This window comes from Megalobrama amblycephala, linkage group LG24 (genome assembly GCF_018812025.1).
Source record: "Megalobrama amblycephala isolate DHTTF-2021 linkage group LG24, ASM1881202v1, whole genome shotgun sequence".
NCBI classification, from domain to species: domain Eukaryota; kingdom Metazoa; phylum Chordata; class Actinopteri; order Cypriniformes; family Xenocyprididae; genus Megalobrama; species Megalobrama amblycephala.
The window spans coordinates 14,160,372-14,180,010 of NC_063067.1; the positions used below are offsets into that span (position 1 = coordinate 14,160,372).

The window sequence follows — 19,639 nt, forward strand, 5'->3', positions numbered from 1 at the left end:
TTATATCTTATCTCCATCAATATATCTCGTAGTAAAACTAATGCAAGGGCTAGAAATCATTTATCCTTTGCAGAAACATCCTGATCCTCTTAGAGAGCTCAGTTCATGGTTGCATAGCAACGACCGACGCCACGGGAGCGCAAGCGCTTTGGAAAGAAGGAGAAGCGGTGCGGCCGCGCTTTCCACGCGTTTTTAGACGCGATATGTGAACGGCCCCTATTCATAATTCTAAGTTCATGTTAAATTTAACATTTTTTTTCAGTGACAGACAGCCCTATTCAACTGTTAATTTGAATACAGAAGGTTTTTATTAAAATTTTATATTTATTTATTTTATTGAAATGTGATCTTGTATGTACAACAAGGAAAATTATTGAAATTTGTTCATGTTTTTTTAATAAATCTTGTTTGAATTTCAGTTTCATTTTGTTCAAAATATCGTGATACGTATCGTATCGTGAACTCCGTATCGAGATACGTATCGTATCGTGACCTGAGCGTATCGTTACACCACTACCGTTTATGCTTTATAAACTTTCTGCTTCCGCATTCTTCATAACGCTTACGCTGAATGTCCTACACATTCCCTATTCAAGTTACGGAAAAAAACAAAACTGGCGCCGCGTTCGTTCCGTAAGTAGAATAGGGAAGGCGTAGAACATTCAGCGTAAGCGTTATGAAGAATGCGGAAGCAGAAAGTACGTTCAAGGCGATATTTTGTTTATAAAGCATAAACGGTTGTATTTTTTTCGAAAATAACCGATCGATTCGCTAGATAAACCCTTATTACTCATCTGGTATCGTTTAAAGCCCTTGAAGCTGCACTGAAACTGTCATTTTGACCTTCAATCTGTTGGTAGCCATTGAAATCCACTGTAAGGAGAAAAATTCCTGGAATGTTTTCCTCAAAAACCTTCATTTCTTTTCGACTGACGAAAGAAAGATATGAACATCTTGGATGACATGGGGGTGAGTAAATTTATCAGGAAAAGTGTATTCAAAAGTGGACTAATCCTTTAAGTCAAAGGAATTCGACTGACAAAACAATTTGGGAATCCCTGAATGAGAAAAAAATTCAAGTGAGCTTTAACTTATTTATAAAATATATTTTAATATTTTGTGAATATTTGATTACTACAATGCTTATTTCTCAGTAGAAATAAAATAATGACTAATTATTTAATCAAGCAATATCACACAAGTTACAGTACAGTTAAAGGTATATTTCAAGTATAAAAACTAATACCTAAATAGGAACATAATATACTTAAATTTCAAAAATAAACTATAAGTATGATGTTAAGGTCACTTAACTGTCCTAAGTAGTATTGAAATAGTACACGTACAAGTACTAGTACTAGTACTATTGATATTAGTATACTTACCACATAAAGTATACTAAAATATACTTGAGCTTTGCTTAAGTATACTTTAAATGAACTTAAAGTATACTTATTTTTTGTAAGGGTATTGCATCTCTGAGTAACACAGTAGTGGTGTTTCATTTCTAAATAATCAGTGTATTTGAATGATTCAGCTGAGTGAATGATTCAATGTATAAATGAATAAATGAATTAATATAATAATAATTTCTCGCTATTAATATTATCAAAAGTGGAAGAAGTTGGTAAAAAACATACATTTACACTTAAACTAACAACCAGCTGCAACTTTCAGAAACAATATTTACTTTTTAGCTCAACTGTCATGGAGTGGCTCACACAGGATTGTGGGATAGCAAAAGCAGTGAAGGATACATCTATGCTGCCTTCAAAATCGATCAAATGAAGGTATCTTAGGAGACAGGAAGTGAAGCTAACATTGGATTTGGACGTGCCGTGATGCCTTCCTACCTTGGAATGCATTCTCCGAAGGCAGCATTTTAAACCTTTCGAACAGCGCCAGACATTTTGTTCCGTTACTAAATGAATCATTGTTTTTTTAAACAAATAGGTTGAGTGAATGATTCAGTGATTTACTCAAAAAGACAGACATTTGATTTCCCAGTGAACAAATTGGTTGAATTAATGATTCAATGACTCACTCATAAATACAGTCACTTGTTGTCACCTACTTTGTAAGGTTGTAACGTGCAGAAAGAGTCGCTGAAAATCCCCACCAGTAATACACAGACTGATAGTCTGTCTGTAACGAGCAAACACAGACAAGCAAAGTGATACAAACAGTGAAACATCCCACTGTTGTTGAACTGTATACTACTGAAATGCTTTAGCCCAAAAAAAGGGGAAAAAAGAAGAGGACTAGATCTGGTATATAATAATCAATAATTGAATCATTAATTTGAAGTGTGAATATATATATATATATTTCTTTAAAAAATTATTTCTATGCCCTTGGTATTAGAAATAAATTGTGTAGAAAATTGGGTTCAGTAAACTGTGAGGCCCTGCAAAGCTAATTTTAGAGCCTCAAGACCCCTATCCATATTCACTGCTTCTTCACATCATGCCTAACTACACATCCAAACCTCATAGGAATAACAAAAATATCCTCCCTATGCTGCTTCACTTGCACACACGCTTTCTTAATCAGAAACAGCATCAACAAATCATCAACTGCAAAAAAAGTACATGGACCAAAATAAAAGCCATGATCTCTGTTAATGCTTGCGCATCAGCACCAGCTATTGTATTTGAGAATATTATGTCCTCAAAAGTGTGAGAAATGGAGTGAGAAAAAAAGAACAAGCAAAAAAAAGGAGGGGGGGGGGGGGATTCAGAGAGAGACAGGGAGTGTGTGTCGGCAACCTTATCCTTATTTGGGAGGAGGAATGTGGAAAAGGTCGAGAACATAGCTGACTATCAATGACGAATCTCTCATTCTCTCTCTATCTACTTTTTTTTGAGTATATGAGCAACTTTTTATTTAAAAAAAATATATAAATAAAACAAATTAAAAAAAAGATATATATATATATATATATATATATATATATATATATATATATATATATATATATATATATATATATATATATATATCAAAATAAGTTTAAAAATAGATTTTTATATTATAGTTGTATATTATATTTTATAATTATAATAAAGAAAATATGAGATATTATGGATGCTGTTGTGCAAAAGTGTGAAATGGTCTGAGAAAATCTGACATCTGAATTAGTAACTAATAATAGGCTGTATCTGTGCGGATTATGGCCCAATTTAATAATATAACCTCTTATAGAACACACATACGTGCACACATTACGTCACACTGCAGTGAAGCTGCATGAAACAGACACCCTTTTATACCTGCATCTGGACTGAATAACCAAAGCAGATGTTTGAGGCAGATAAATAATGATGTCACTTTTGAGTGGAAGATGGCAGTGCTGGCAGTGTTTGTTTATCTGGTTCACCACATGTGGACCTCAGACTGTCTGCCCCCCATCAGCAGGCTCTGCTCATGTGTGTTTGAGAGCCTATGAGAGTGAGAAACTGCAATTTAGAAATTAGACTGCAAATTAAACTGTCTGAACAAGAATCCAGACAGCTTGTCTTCCAGCACTGTATCCATTCCATCCGAAAGCAGGAGGATGATGTGTTAAAAAAATGACAGGTATCAATCTACATGTGCATCATGGAGGATTATGCCTACTAAACAAGTAAGGCTACTTTATAAAGGGAACATTGACTGCAAGACTGTGCAGAACAGACATGCCTGTTATGTGTCAAATCATTGTGCAATGAGCAGTAACCCTTGGCTCAGCTGTCTAAATTTCACAATTTCAATTCCAAACACCAAGATCCAGGTTACAATGGAGAGCAATGCTTGTTCTTTGTTCTTTGTCTTTTAGGTGTGTAGATTGTTTCTTTTCATTTAAGACTTTAACCACATATGACACAATTAGCCTACTCAGTACACATCTGCAAATCACAATATACATTTGTGTACACTTTCTATAAATATCTACATACTTTCCATATATTTTGAATCTTGTCCCACTATCCCATTTCAGCTATGTGCACTTTTATTTTAAAATATTTTACTTTTTTTTAATTATTGTTTTACCCTTGTTCATTTTTAAACTATGAAAGTCCATCTCTTTATTAACATTTTTTATTATATTTTACAACTATGATAATGATGACTATAATTATTTTCACACAAATTTAGACAAGGCGAGAATACTTTTTGTGCGCCCAAAAAAAACTAAATAATGACTTTTCAACAATATCTAGTGATGGGCGATTTCAAAACACTGCTTCGAATCTTTTGTTTCAAATCAGCGGTTCGGATCACGTGTCTACTGCCAAACTGCTGAAATCACGTGACTTTGGCGCTCCGAGCAGCTGATTCGAAACAAAAGATTCGAAGCAGTGTTTTGAAATCGCCCATCACTAGATATTGTTGAAAAGTCGTATTTTGTATTTTTGGCGCACAAAAAGTATTCTTGTCACTTTATAATATTAAGGTAGAACCACTGAACTCACATGAACTGATTTAAAATATGTCTTTAGTACCTTTCTGGATCTTGAGAGGTTTGGTGGCTTTGTTCTCAATAGAGGCCTCACTGAGTCATCGGATTTCATCAAAAATATCTTAATTTGTGTTCTGAAGATGAATGAAGGTCTTACGGGTGTGGAACGACATGAGGGTGAATAATAAATGCCATTATTTTCATTTTTGGGTGAACTGACCCTTTAAACATCCAAAAGGGGCAAAAAGTACCCATAACTTAAGAAACCCCCAAATTTATTGTGTATTTATTGTGTTGTTTATATTAAGTATAGTTTTTCCCTGCCATCCCAGTTGAACAAAAAACATGAAGCCTGAAGACTGAGCCCCTTCATACACCCCGTTATGACGTGCTTTTAACTGACCCCGGATGACATCACATGATCTCATGACTATGGTAGTTGACATGTCAGCACAGGTTTACCCCGAGCAGCTCTGGCTTCATACATCAGTACACTGGAGAGGGTGAGGGAGAGGGGAATGCAGGGAATTCTTCTGAGTTTGGTGATTTCTACAGAATGGCAGATGGAAAACTTATGATGTGTCATACTTTAGCTGTGGGCTTTTGTTATTTACAAACTAGTGGTCATCACCCTAGCAACGGATATATTTTCACTTCCTGTTTAAGGTGATGCTATGGTGTAGTATGCCAGCTCATCAAATTTGCCATCATGAAATCTATTTTGTCTTCATAAGGAAATGGAAAAGTCTAGAATAAGAAGTCTCGAAGGAAAAAAATAAATAATATAAATAATATAAAAAAAAAAAAAAAAAAAAAAAAAAATATATATATATATATATATATATATATATATATATATATATATATATATATATTTATATATAACTAGTGCTGTCAAATCACATCTAACATAAAAGTGTGTGTGTGTGTGTCTTAAAAATGATGATGATAATAAAATAGGGTCGACATGTTGATTGAAAAAACATAATGGTTGTATGTGTTATATGTTATATCTGGTTAAATGGTTATATGTTAAAACTAAGGGTTCAACCTCTTTTTCTGACTTTGAGAAATTATTAGATTAAAGGTTTAGTTCACCCAAAAATGAAAATTCTGTCATTTATTACTCACCCTCATGCCGTTCCACACCCGTAAGACCTTCGTTAATCTTCAGAACACAAATTAAGATATTTTTGTTGAAATCCAATGGCTCAGCGAGGCCTGCATAGGGAGCAATGACATTTCCTCTCTCAAGATCCATTAATGTACTAAAAACATATTTAAATCAGTTCATGTGAGTACAGTGGTTAAATATTAATATTATAAAGCGACGAGAAATGTTTTGGTGTGCAAAAGAAACGAAATAACGACTTATATAGTGATGGCCGATTTCAAAACACTGCTTCATGAAGCTTCGAAGCATTATGAATCAGTGTATCGAATCAGCGGTTCGGAGCACCAAAGTCACGTGATTTCAGCAGTTTGGCGGTTTGACACGTGATCCGAATCATGATTCGATACGCTGATTCATAACGCTCCGAAGCTTCCTGAAGCAGTGTTTTGAAATCGGCCATCACTAAATAAGCCGTTATTTCATTTCTTTTGCGCACCAAAAATATTCTCGGCGGTTTATAATATTAATATTGAATCACTGTACTCACATGAACTGATTTAAATATGTTTTTAGTACATTAATGGATCTTGAGAGAGGAAATGTCATTGCTGGCTATGGAGGTCTCACTGAGCCATCGGATTTCAACAAAAATATCTTAATTTGTGTTCCGAAGATTAACAAAGGTCTTACGGGTGTGGAACGGCATGAGGGTGAGTAATAAATGACATTATTTTCATTTTTGGGTGAATTAACCCTTTAAAACCTTTAAATTTACAAATGATAAATTTATTTCATCTCAGCAACCCTAGCTACTGTTATCAGACTGAATAAATCCATAATGGATGTCAGTAAATAGGATTTTTTGCAAAAGCATCTGTAACTAAACACTCTAATTTTGTGATGATATACATTCATACCAAGTTCCAAACAATGGCCATATCGACCTACACAGTATCAACAATGACAGAGTATGTCTTTAAACTCAGTTTCTTTGGTTTGAGATAAATATAGCCATTCCCCTGAATCAGTCATTGGGGAGATCATCACACTAGCCTTACAGTCCCTGCAGGAATTACACTATGACTTTTCCACATAGCTAAATGGAAAATTATTATTAAATGATTAATCATGTCTGAAAATGGACACAAACAATGATATTTTAAGAGTCCTGCTGCATGGGGAAAAATCTGCTGGCCAGGCTGGGAAAGCAGCTGGCCAATCAACTAAACCAGCTAATCACCAGCATGGTCAGGTTCGGAAACCACCAGTTTAAACCATCTAAAAGCAGTACACCACATTAGTTAATGTTGTTTAATGCAGGGGTAATGAGTAATGTCCGACCCAGCCCTTTTTCATATAGTTCTCCCTTTCCTCAAATAGTTTTTAATTCCTCTTTAACTTCATGATCCACCCTCTTCTTCTTCTTCATTTTCTTTTTCTTCTCACATTTTGATGCATTAAAATTACACCATGTGCCCCACCTGACAGCACACACACATTTAAACCATGCACATATACACAAGCACAGTTGCACAAGAGCCTGCACATGCAGACAGCACAGAACCTGTGCAAGGCCAAGACACGATGACATGTGAAAACTCATTCTGCTTGTAAGCAAAAGCTGATGCTGTGCAACATATGAGCCAGTGCAGCTCTTCCACACTGATGTGTGAAGGTTTTGGGTGTGGTATCTGAAGACCCACACCTAGTTTGTGGTTCGCTGAAAGGAAAGACCATTTATAAAAAGTGAGTTCACCATCACTAAAGACCATCACCATAACACACTCTCACTCTCATATATATTGTATGCAAATTAGGAGAACCACAAATGCAAGTAAAACACTCCAACTATAAAAGCAAAAAAACATTGCATTGAATATTATACCAATGAGTTGTTACAAAAACATCATTCAGTTTTTGTCAGGCTTTATGCAAACCATATTAGATTTTTGTGTTTTGTAACAAATTACACAGTCACACCTCAAATGTGAGTTTTGAAACCATTATTTGCACATAAGAACTGCATTGGTTGCCATACATCAAGCATGTAAGCTCACAAGAGGAAATCAATAGAAAACGGGCCAAAAATTATACTTGACATATTGATTTATTCAGTTAAAGTTATAAAAATATTTATCATAATATATATGTCAATAGAAAATCAATGAATAAAGATCCACAATTCTTCACATTCTTGACATTTTATTTAATTAGCTAAAGCTATCTATTTTTATTAAATAATGTGCCTTAGACCTACATTTTTGCGTATCTCCAAGCTTTGTTGTTGTGGGAGTTGGCCAGTCGAGACTAACTCTGGAACAGAGTTATGAGATCAAATAAATGAGGAGGCCGATTTGACTTGGCCTGACCTGTGCACAGCCCCATCTAAGGTAAGAATGTATGCTTGCCTAGTTAGTTGAAGAACACAGAGCGAGACGAGATGAATATTTCGGATTGTTTACAGAGCTTTGGTCTCAGCATCGGATAGAGTGGATGTTTCCTTAGATTATAAATTATCTTTGTCGAAGCCTGAACAAAATCTCTCCCTTGTTCGTTCTCACATGATGGCTGCTTTAGTGATCCACATCTGAACTTATGTTTTACATTCCTATCACATGTTAGGGCAGAAGGAGGATTTTTGTAATGTCACGTCATTTTTTACATTGAATATGAACAAACATTTGTGATTTCATGGGTTCCAATGACCACCCGAGCATTTGGTCTTAGTTATCCACAGTTCAGAGATATGAGGTCATTCCTCTCTGAAAATTAAGAGTGTGCAGGAGGGATTTCATTACCACATCCGAACTGGAGAAGCACAAAGCAACAGCGCTCCCTCGAGACAATGTGTAACGATCAAGCAGTTGATCCATTTGAAGATGTTTGTCGCCCTCTTGTGTTTTCAGATATGCTTTGCCGTGATTCCAGGATTTTGAAGTGAATGCGTCGACATCAGTCATACAAATCATTTTGTGACCTTTTACATGTTGTATTCTAACAAAATTATTATTACACTGGTTCATTTTTTGATCTAGCCTACATAACTGTAACGTAGGCTAAATATCTTGCAAGCTAACGTTTACCACTGACAAATGAACGTAAACTTAAAGGGTTAGTTCACCCAAAAATTAAAATTCTGTCATTAATTACTCACCCTCATGCCGTTCCACACCCGTAAGACCTTCGTTAATCTTCGGAACACAAATTAAGATATTTTGGTTGAAATCCGATGGCTCAGTGAGGCCTCCATAGCCAGCAATGACATTTCCTCTCTCAATATCCATTAATGTACTAAAAACATATTTAAATCAGTTCATGTGAGTACAGAGGTTCATATTAATATTATAAAGCAACGAGAATATTTTTGGTGCGCCAAAAAAACAAAATAACGACTTATAAAGTGATGGCCGATTTCAAAACACTGCTTCAGGAAGCTTCGGAGCGTTATGAATCAGCGTATCGAATCATGATTCGGATCGCGTGTCAAACCGACAAACTGCTGAAATCACGTGACTTTGGCGCTCCGAACCGCTGATTCGACACGCTGATTCTAAGAATTTTAAAATTTCGTTTACATGATAAGATTTACATAATACATAACACTGTTAATCTAAAGGTGATTGTAAGGGGGGATGGTGGCTTTACAGAGGGGATGCTTTTTGCAGTTTTTTAAACAAGAGGGGTGCCATATCCCCGCATCCCCCCTCAAATCGAGCCCTGTGTATACTCTTGGTTTAGAATAATGCTTTACCTGTGCTGTAGAGGCATTTGCAAGCTTCACGCAGGTTGGAGTGAATAATGAGCATTTTTTCTTGTTGACAAACGATATAGATGCTGATGCAAAAACTTGAGAAAATGAGATCCAGGCAGTCCAGCAATGATTATGTCAGAGATCAAATTTGAATAAGGAATAACAAATTTATTAATTAAAAATTATAGAAACAAACAAATTAATTAAGTAAATAGTTTATAATAAAATCTAGAGTATTGTATCTAATAGATGAAGATGAAGAATATACAGAAAGAAGGAACAAAATTAAGACATTTGCAGAATGAAATGAGAGGTAGAAGAGAAGAAGCAGAAGCAGAAGATGCAGAAGATATGTGAGAAGCAAAAAAAAAGCAAAGAAAAGCGAAGGAAAAGCTAAACTATCAAAGACCCAGTCCATTTTATACCATAAGCATAGGAAAACTTACATCCCACTCAAACTTATGTTTTTGTCTAATAAGAAAAGGTCAAATGGATTTATCCATTATGTCATAGACTGGTCAAATGTCAGAAATAGATGAAAATAGATATAGGAGTTGTTTTGACAGGGAATTTTGCAGATCTGGCATTATCACATGTCTGAAAAAATGGAAACAGATATATTTTTGATATAAAAGATGCAAGATCAAATGAGCAACTAATTCTGAAAACACCATCGCTTCTGCAGTACTTGGCAGGCATCCAATATCTAACCACAAACGTGTCAACATGACCGGTCACATTGGAACACTTGAAGAACAACTGAATATAGCAAGCATACATCCTCTTAAAGATAAAAGAAGAATAACCATAAAGGAAGGAGTACAATAAAGAGTAAATATATGGAGTAGGGGTACATGAATATATGAAATCAAACGTAATATTGATAAATCATAAGCCATAAATGATTAACATGAAATCTGAATAAAATGCATGAATATGAATATTGACATTTTGGATCCACCAGATGCATTTTGTAGATTTGTAGATTTGTATTTTAGTTGCGTGTGGGTAAATACCCACCTTTATGTAGCGGGTAGCACTCTTTTTGTTTAGTTTGTTGTAATAGTCAAAGTATTCTCTTTCTCTAAAATAAGTGAGTAAAACAGTAATACTGTCAGAGGTAAATATTTATATTAAAATCTCTTTTATAGCTCTTTATAGCACCGAAAAAACCGTAAAGCGACCCTCCTGGTAGGCTACAACCCAAAATCGCTCTCATGGACTACAAATACCAGCTATATGAGGGAGCGCAGAACTACACTTCCCAGTTGGTGTAAGACAATGTGAGCACAGAAAGCGACAAACTATAGTTTGTCTACTACACGTTTATAATAATATGAAATATTCGGTTGATCTTTTTGGAAACTAGAATATAAACTATGTTTTAATTATAATATAAATGTGTCCCTTATATGAAACCGGAAGCAGTTTCGCTCAGCGCATTATGACGCGGCGGAAGATCAGTAGTCTTCCTTTCCTCCATTAGGTGAGTGCGTGGTAAGAGCGCGCTGCGTCGCTCTCTTCATATTTGTCGAAAAACACCTTATTTCTTCACTTATAAATACACGTATTGTTCTTTAAAACTATTATTATTGTGTATATTACAGATCGCAACAATGGGCCGCCGTCCAGCCCGTTGGTAAGTTGTGAATTTTGTGTTTTAAAAATTGGCCTTACTGAAAATGGCAGGGCCCGCTAACCATGTGCCTCTCCCCGGCCTCATTCAGCAGTGACAGTACACTGACATACGCTACTTTCTGCTGTAAACACGACTGTGTTCCTAAAACAATTCTGGCTTCTAATAAAAATCATTATGTTAATTTTGGATTATGTTTCGTCATTGTTACGTTAAATGTAAAGCTAACGAATTAGCGCCCAGCTAGACACTTAATGTCTGTTGACTTTTAGCTGTTTGCAGTATTTGTAGTTGCCGAATAATTTATTTAAACCAACAAATATTGAAAGGATGTTTTGTTTTATATACATATATAATTTTATACACGTTTTTGTACTTGTATTAACTAGTTGTGTAACGGTGAGTAGGCACTTTGTTACGAAGATTGACCCATTGGTTTTGCTAATTGTCAATTATCTTTTGCAGCTACAGATACTGTAAGAACAAGCCTTACCCCAAGTCCCGTTTCTGTCGAGGTGTTCCTGGTAAGTTATGGAAGACTATATCAGAAGAATATCAAAATGCCATTTTCTGAGCCTGAAAAAGTAACGTTACACAGTCTGTAATGTCCAGTCATATCTAGCTAATAAAATTTTATAATACATTTCATCTGCTGATCATTGCTTTTGTGTTAGGCTAAACAAACTCATATTACATAGTGATGGTTTGAAATGACTCAAGTTCATTTGAAGTTCAATAGCAAATTCATATTAATTTAAAGGGTTAGTTTAGCCCAAAATGAAAATTAATTAATAATTCACCCTCATGTTGTTCCAAATTCGTAACACTTTTGCTCAGTGTGTGTATGGTCTACGACTCTTACCTGCAGCTTATTAAGCCGACTAGACAGGTTGTCTGTACTTGTGTGGTGTGCAAAGGCTGCAGACAGTAAATCTTTGGTTGTGTATGAGCCTGGCTGTGCAGTGCTGGGCCCTTTAAGGGACCATTGAGACATAACATTGCTTATTGCTTATCTAGCTAATAAAATTTTATAATACATTTCATTTGCTGATCATTGCTTTTGTGTAAGGCAAAACAAACTCTCGATACATGGTGATGGTTTGAAATGACTCAAGTTCATTTGAAGTTCAATAGCAAATTCATCTTAATTTAAAGGGTTAGTTCAGCCCAAAATGATTCATTAATTACTCACCCTTATGTTGTTCCAAATTCATAACACTTTCGCTTATCTTTAGAACACAAATGAAGATCTTTTTGAGAAAACGTATCCATATGAATCGAGTGGTTTAGTCCAAATTTCCTGAAGACTCGATCGTTTTTTTTTTATGATGAAAAGATTTAACTTGGGCTTTTGCTCACATTGATAAGCGAACACATAAGTAGAAGCTCAACCGAACATGAATAACGCACAAGAACAAACCTCTTCTGGAAGCTCAAACGTGTTGCGTAACCTTATAGAATAATTACAAATCTAGAAAATTTGTTAGCCAAAACTATTTATATTTTAGTGAAGTTGATTAATGGATCATATAGTTCTGATTGAGTATGTCTTTCTCTCAAACTCAGATCCTAAGATCAGGATCTTCGACTTGGGCAGGAAGAAGGCTAAGGTGGATGAGTTCCCCCTGTGCGGTCACATGGTATCTGATGAGTATGAGCAGCTGTCCAGTGAAGGTGAGGTGTCTTTATATGATACTGTTTTTCATATTTTATACTTGAACAATTTAACATTTGTCCCATAGTGTAATCATTAGTAGTCCAAAGCACTTTCTGATACATAGTCTTAATTTTTCTCTAATCGACATTATTTTAGCTCTTGAGGCTGCCCGTATCTGCGCCAACAAGTACATGGTGAAGACCTGCGGCAAAGATGGTTTCCACATCCGTGTGCGCCTGCACCCTTTCCATGTCATCCGCATCAACAAAATGTTATCCTGTGCCGGAGCTGATAGGTGAGTGTGTGTATGGTCTACGACTCTTATCTGCAGCTTATTAAGCCGACTAGACAGGTTGTCTGTACTTGTGTGGTGTGCAAAGGCTGCAGACAGTAAATCTTTGGTTGTGTATGATCCTGGCTGTGCAGTGCTGGGCCCTTTAAGGGACCATTGAGACATAACATTGCTTATTTTTCAATTTGGCCATTTAAGTGAATTAATCTTAATGTTCATCTCCTCTCCAGGCTCCAGACTGGTATGCGTGGTGCTTTCGGTAAGCCTCAGGGCACAGTGGCCCGTGTGTGCATTGGCCAGGTGATCATGTCCGTGCGCACAAAGGCCCAGAACAAGGAACATGTGATCGAGGCTCTGAGGAGAGCAAAGTTCAAGTTCCCTGGCCGTCAGAAGGTACTTAACATGAAGTTGAAAAGTGTCAGTGGTTCTCAGTTTTTGTTAAACTTTAAACCTTTAAATAAAAAAAACTGCCGTCCCACAAAAACCTCATCACATTTCTGATTATAGTTGTAAGAGAGAATAATGGATAATAACTTGATTTAAATAAACACATGTAAATATTTCAGTGATGCTTTCTATGAACAATATATAATTAGTGGCTGCAGTGAGCGCTCTTGATGGCACCTCATGAGCTCAGTGTCTTGTACGTCTTCTTGCCGCAGCATGGCTGCCAATCGGCACGTTCATAACTAACCGCTTTCTAAAGGCAGAGCACCAACCAGCATCTCCAGCAAAACACCCCACTTTTTTTCCTTTTTTTTTTTTTTTTTGAGAACCACTGGTCTAGGTGTTAATTGTGTAAAAGTTCTCTGCTCACTGTCTACATATTTACGTTCTCCTCCCTCTTAGATCCACATCTCCAAGAAATATGGCTTCACAAAGTTCAACGCCACTGACTTTGATGACATGCTGGCGGAGAAGCGTCTGGTCCCTGATGGCTGTGGGGTGAAATACATCCCCAGCCATGGACCCCTGAGCCGCTGGAAGGCCCTGCATGCCAACTAAGCACCACACACACTTCAGTGCATCTGTGTGAACCAAGGCTCTAACGACCACAAATAAAGTCCACTTTGATTTACAGTCTTGTTGGTTCTTTTTCTGATTTGCATTTGAACTTGTTAGTAGTTTAATATATTTAAGCCGGGTACATACTGTATGATTTTTGGCCACGGTTTTGTCTGAGACAAATGTTCAATATCCTAAAAGATTCCTCTGATCCTAGGATTAAAATGACATGTTCACTGATTTCACTGACATCGTTGTGATCAAACTTTACCTCAGATGAAATTCTGGCAGTGTCAGAAGATTTGGCGCACAGTCCTGCAGTGTGATGACTTCTAGGCCGACTGTCAAATTGACTTGTTTTTCAAGGCATTTCTTTGTTAGCCACCATTTCAGTCCTGTGTATAATGCAGCTCATGGTCACCGAACCTGTATGGGTCCTTTTTTTATATACAAGTACAACACCTTTGACATAATTGTTAACTTCAAAAAAGCCCTTTGTCTATAAAGCCTGGTCTGATTGTGGTATTCACGCTTTGAATGACATTTTCTGTGAGGAAGGCCTCAAATCATTTCAACATTTGAGTACAGAATTCTGCTTGATGGGATTTTCCTTTCTTATATTTAAGACTGAGGTCAGCCCTAAAGGCCTATGGTGTTTCCTGGTTTCAGGCTAGTGAATACTGAATGTTATTTTAAGAATGATTCGTGATAGAAGAAAATATCTAATAAAATACAACTATCTTCAAAATGTGAAACAAGTGAACAGAAACAACTCGTTCATACAGGTGCATTTTAATCAAAAAAATGTATTACAAAAATAAAATTCTCTTCAAAAATGAATACATTTAACTTGCATAAATGAGAAATCTAATCAAAAAGACAACAGGAATATACAACCTGAGCCAGTTCTCCATGATTATAAATTACAAGAAGCTGTAAAACACAATATTCATTCACATCCAAAAATCAGCAGCACATTTTGTAGATGCAGTTGTGGATCTGTATGAGCTCAAGAACATAGCAGCTGTGTAACAGCAAAGTAAAGTCTTCATCTAGATGAGATGAATAATCCACTTGTGGTTGATTTGTGGTCATATGATCATCTGCAGTAGCAGAAAGACATTCAGGACAAACAATGTAGGCTGAAGACATGAAACTTTGTTGCTTCTTGTGAAAAACCCTGATTTCTGAGTCTTGAGAACCACCTCGATGGGGTAGTGATCACTCACTTCCAAAGCCTATAACAGACAGTCCGAAGTTCAGTGAAATGAAAATACAAAAAAATAACGGTAAATGCTGAATTTGGCTTACCTGAGCCTCTGTAAGATGGAATTCCTTGGGAAAATTGAACGGCTGTGCTGAAAACGGTTCGATTGTTTTGAGAAATGGCTCTCCATGCACAACAATTCTGTGGATTGTAGCCATAAATATGAATCATTATGCTGTCGATATGCAAATCATAAGCAGTTTTATTATATTACACTGATAAAAACGTTTTGCTAGCGCACCTGTCGTATGCACAGTCCGTCGACTGTTTCACCGTAGTGTCCACCTTATCCTGAATCAGCCAGATGAAAGACGGGTCACTGAAGAGCCTGATGTTCTTACGGTTCTTTTTAGCCACGTAACCACAAGCTGCATTGAAGTCCCCAAGGAACATCACATTCTGGCAAGATGACAAAAAAAAGCAAGGTTTAAGATTTGAGCTCAAGATATTATGCTCTATATAATATAGGAAATCCATCATCACACCTCAATTTTCCATCGCTTTCTAACATCCACAAAGACGTCGTAAAGTTCATCAATCTCTTTGGTGGCATTTGAAGGAGTGGTGTGCTGCGGAATCAAGACAAACTCCTTGGCAACTGTTAATAGAGACATTATCGGATAATGAACAAAATCATCAAACTTCAGCTTATAATGATTTGTCATTGAACAAATTTAGCGTGCAAGTTTTCCTTTTTTTATTTTGACCTGTTTTAGGGGCTTGAAAATGTACCACAAAGGGTTCTCTGGAGAAAGCATCAACATCCCCTTTCTGTGTATCTGGATACTGATACTGGTTTATCAGCGTCGCTGTGCTTTTCCTGAGGAAATGAGGAAAATTATCTTGCAAGGCCTGAAATTCCTAAAACTTGTTATGGTGATCAAGAATATCTTAATGTAAGACATAACGTCCATCTCATAAAGCAATATTTAATATTTTTAACACCCTGCCTGTACTAAGGATGTGCCAAAAAAGATAAGCAAATAATTATTTTCATGTTATGGTATAAAATTCTAAGCTATTTTGTCTAAATAAATTAAAAATAAAACACCAAGAACTAAAACCAATCATTTTAAATGCTACAAGTACATTTAGGCATCACAATTTTATAATGTACAGTATAAATAGTGTATATTCATTTTGTGATGGTGTCATTAAATTATTTATGTTTAAAGAAATTTAATTGAGTGTTGTTAAATGACAGCAAATCTAATTTAGATGCAAAGTCAGGGGATATAAGCATACTGACAAACAGTGTTGGGTGTAATGCATTACAAGTAATGTGAGTTATGTAATCAGATTACTTTTTCAAGTAACTAGTAAAGTAACACATTACTTTTAAATTTACAACAAAATAACTTTTTCAAATAAATAACGCAAGTTACTTTGTTTTCCCATTTATTGACTGATACCTCTCCTGTCCCCATGTTGAGACCCATGTTGCTGTGAACATGATGGTTATTGTAGTTCTAGATTCAATGTGAGCAGCATTTACTCATCTCGCTTGCACAATAACAGATTCAGTATTCCTCATGAATAAAAACAGTGAAATGCAATGTTTTTATTGCTGAAGTAAGAGTGTTGAACTTTCTTTTCCTGCATCCTATTCTTCTGCGTTCCCAGAATGGCAGCACAGTTAAAGGTGCTCTAGAACCAGTTTTTACAAGATGTAATATAAGTCTAAGGTGTCCCCTGAATGTGTCTGTGAAGTTTCAGCTCAAAATACCCCATAGATTTTTTTAACTGCCTATTTTGGGGCATCATTAACTATGCACCGATTCAGGCTGCGGCCCCTTTAAATCGCGCGCTCCCTGTCCCCGAGCTCTCGACTATAATACAGTGCATTTACAAAGTTCCACAGCTAATATAACCCTCAAATGGATCTTTACAAGATGTTCGTCCTGCATGCTGCATGCATGCACCGGATCATGTGATTATAGTATTTATTTGGATGTTTACATTTGATTCTGAATGAGTTTGAGGCTATGCTGCGTGGCTAACGGGCTAATGCTACACTGTTGGAGAGATTTATAAAGAATGAAGTTGTGTTTATGAATTATACAGACTGCAAGTGTTTAAAAATGAAAATAGCGACGGCTCTTGTCTCCGTGAATACAGTAATAAACAATGGTAACTTTAACCACATTTAACAGTACATTAGCAACATGCTAACGAAACATTTAGAAAGACAATTTACAAATATCAATAAAAATATCATGATATCATGGATCATGTCAGTTATTATTGCTCCATCTGCCATTTTTCGCTGTTGTTCTTGCTTGCTTACCTAGTCTGATGATTCAGCTGTGCACAGATCCAGACGTTAATACTGGCTGCCCTTGTCTAATGCCTTGAACATGAGCTGGCATATGCAAATATTGGGGTCATACATATTAATGATCCCGACTGTTACATAACAGTCGGTGTTATGTTGAGATTCGCCTGTTCTTCGGAGGTCTTTTAAACAAATGAGATTTACATAAGAAGGAGGAAACAATGGTGTTTGAGACTCACTGTATGTCATTTCCATATACTGAACTCTTGTTATTCAACTATGCCAAGGTAAATTCAATTTTTGATTCTAGGGCCTCTACTGTACAGGTGTGAATTTGGGTTAAAAACAAAAAAGCAAGCCCAGCCCAGAGGAGAAAAAAGTAACACAAATGTAACACATTACCTTCCATAAAAAGTAACTAATGCAATTAGTTACATTTTCAGGGAGTAACGCAATAATTGTAATGCATTACTTTTAAAAGTAACTTTCCCCAACACCGCTGTTAAATCAACACATCTTTAATATCATCCGATAATAAATATTTTTCCAATATCTTGTACATCCTTAGCCTTTGCATATTGTCCTAATGTACAGAAGTGCTGAACACATACCTGTAAACAAAAACGTATTGCTCCTGATACGCTTGTGTTCTCCCGAGACGCTCACTTGCCACGTAGTCATAATCATTATTATTAAGCCTGGAAACAAAATAAACATAACAGCATTTATGCTTGCTTATCTCTTAAATCTGATTTTTTACACGGCAAGTTCAGATTTGTTTTTTTGATATTTGCATATTGTCTACCTGTTGACTGCATCAAGCAGGCGTGGAATGGCTTTATTTTTCTGATCTCTGACCTCCTGGAGCAAACATATGTCACAACGAGATACAATCTGCAAGAAAGAACAAACTAGAACACTTTTAGACTTGTTTTATATATATATTTTAAAAAAGTAAACGCATTGTACTATTCATCCTCATACCCGTGATACAGAATTCATGATTATGGCATTGGCTGATTTTGAATCACCAAAACTCTGAACATTAAAGGCACAAATTCTGAATCCATAGCAGGTCAGTGAGCCAGAGAGAATGAAGAGGGTGACAAGGAACTGTCTGCTGGTCATCCTGCATGTAAAGAGTGAGAGAAAGACCTCTGTAGTTATAGCTTCACAATTCAATGGGAAAGAACAGCCTTCAAATGTTATATTAACAGGAATACATGAGTTGTATGCAAGCAGACACTCAGGAGTGTAAAAACAAATACAAATAATGTAGGAGAATGGAGAATAAAAGACCAGAATTAAATCATATAAAATAGAAAAAAACTCATTTGACACTCTTGTTACAGAGTTAACAGTTATTGCAAAAAAAGTGATCCTGAAACTGATGAGTGATGAGTTCATCATGTGATTGTGGTTTGTGGTATGAAAAGAGATAATATTTTTTAGATGTTTTAAAGATTTTGTTTGTCAAATATTAACTAATTTCCCCATTCTTATCCCCAAAAGGTGACTGAGCTAATCTATACCAAGTAAAAACATGCATAGACGATAACAATTCATCAGGTTTGATGAATTTGGAGACCCAAAAACCACTTAAATTTTCCATTGAATCACTGATTAACAAACTTAATCATGTTCTGATCAAAGTTTTGACTGCTTTTCATGTGAGACCAGTGATCAGAAAGTGACAGTTAACACCTAATGATAGACTATGCCAAGGATCAGGATGTGTCTGCTTTGAGGTTAGTGACCTATTGTGAAGTTAATAGCCTATGCTGTTGTTGGTAGTAATCCAGACAGCAAACAACATGCTATAACATGATCTGTGGGTTCTAGAAGTTTCTAACAGCTTACATTTTTTTTCACACATTTCTTCAAAGAACTTTCCTATATAATGCAATTGCTTGCCTAGTAGCTACAACATGGGAATCTCAGCACTGAGTAAGCAGCAACAGGCTCATACAGAGCCGCATACAAAGCTTAATATACTGACAAGCCGACTTCCTTACCTCATTTGAAATGTGTTGGGTTTCACTTCAACAAAGCAGGTCTCTCTTTCTTTCCCTTCCGCAGCAGAAGAGTTTTCCACTGGTGTTATTATACTCAGGAAGACTGAGGACACACCCTCTGCTCAGCTATTTGTGGACAAAGGGAGGAGCTTGTCTTATATGTATGGAGTGTGTGGCTTTCCACAC

The 19,639-nt window shown here is 36.1% G+C and overlaps 2 protein-coding genes and 2 non-coding genes across 4 annotated transcripts; 3 read left to right on the forward strand and 1 right to left on the reverse strand.

The window, feature by feature from the left end:
• The first annotated feature begins 10,794 nt into the window (after positions 1-10,794).
• Positions 10,795-13,971, forward strand: rpl10 (ribosomal protein L10). Its single transcript, XM_048177286.1, has 6 exons — positions 10,795-10,945; positions 11,408-11,466; positions 12,509-12,616; positions 12,756-12,894; positions 13,122-13,284; positions 13,741-13,971. Exons 1-6 carry the CDS (start codon positions 10,923-10,925, stop codon positions 13,894-13,896), a joined length of 648 nt encoding a protein of 215 aa, XP_048033243.1. The 5' UTR covers positions 10,795-10,922; the 3' UTR covers positions 13,897-13,971.
• On the forward strand, positions 11,805-11,938 carry LOC125260851. Its single transcript, XR_007183144.1, has one exon. It is a non-coding gene; the product is annotated as a small nucleolar RNA SNORA70 (small nucleolar RNA).
• Positions 12,925-13,058, forward strand: LOC125260853. Its single transcript, XR_007183145.1, has one exon. It is a non-coding gene; the product is annotated as a small nucleolar RNA SNORA70 (small nucleolar RNA).
• Positions 13,972-14,672: 701 nt separating the features above from the next.
• On the reverse strand, positions 14,673-19,623 carry dnase1l1 (deoxyribonuclease I-like 1). Its single transcript, XM_048177283.1, has 9 exons — positions 19,454-19,623; positions 18,423-18,567; positions 18,244-18,332; positions 18,050-18,136; positions 15,871-15,983; positions 15,649-15,761; positions 15,405-15,562; positions 15,208-15,304; positions 14,673-15,134 (listed from the first exon to the last, which is right to left on the reverse strand). Exons 1-9 carry the CDS (start codon positions 19,456-19,458, stop codon positions 14,988-14,990), a joined length of 954 nt encoding a protein of 317 aa, XP_048033240.1. The 5' UTR covers positions 19,459-19,623; the 3' UTR covers positions 14,673-14,987.
• Positions 19,624-19,639: the final 16 nt, after the last annotated feature.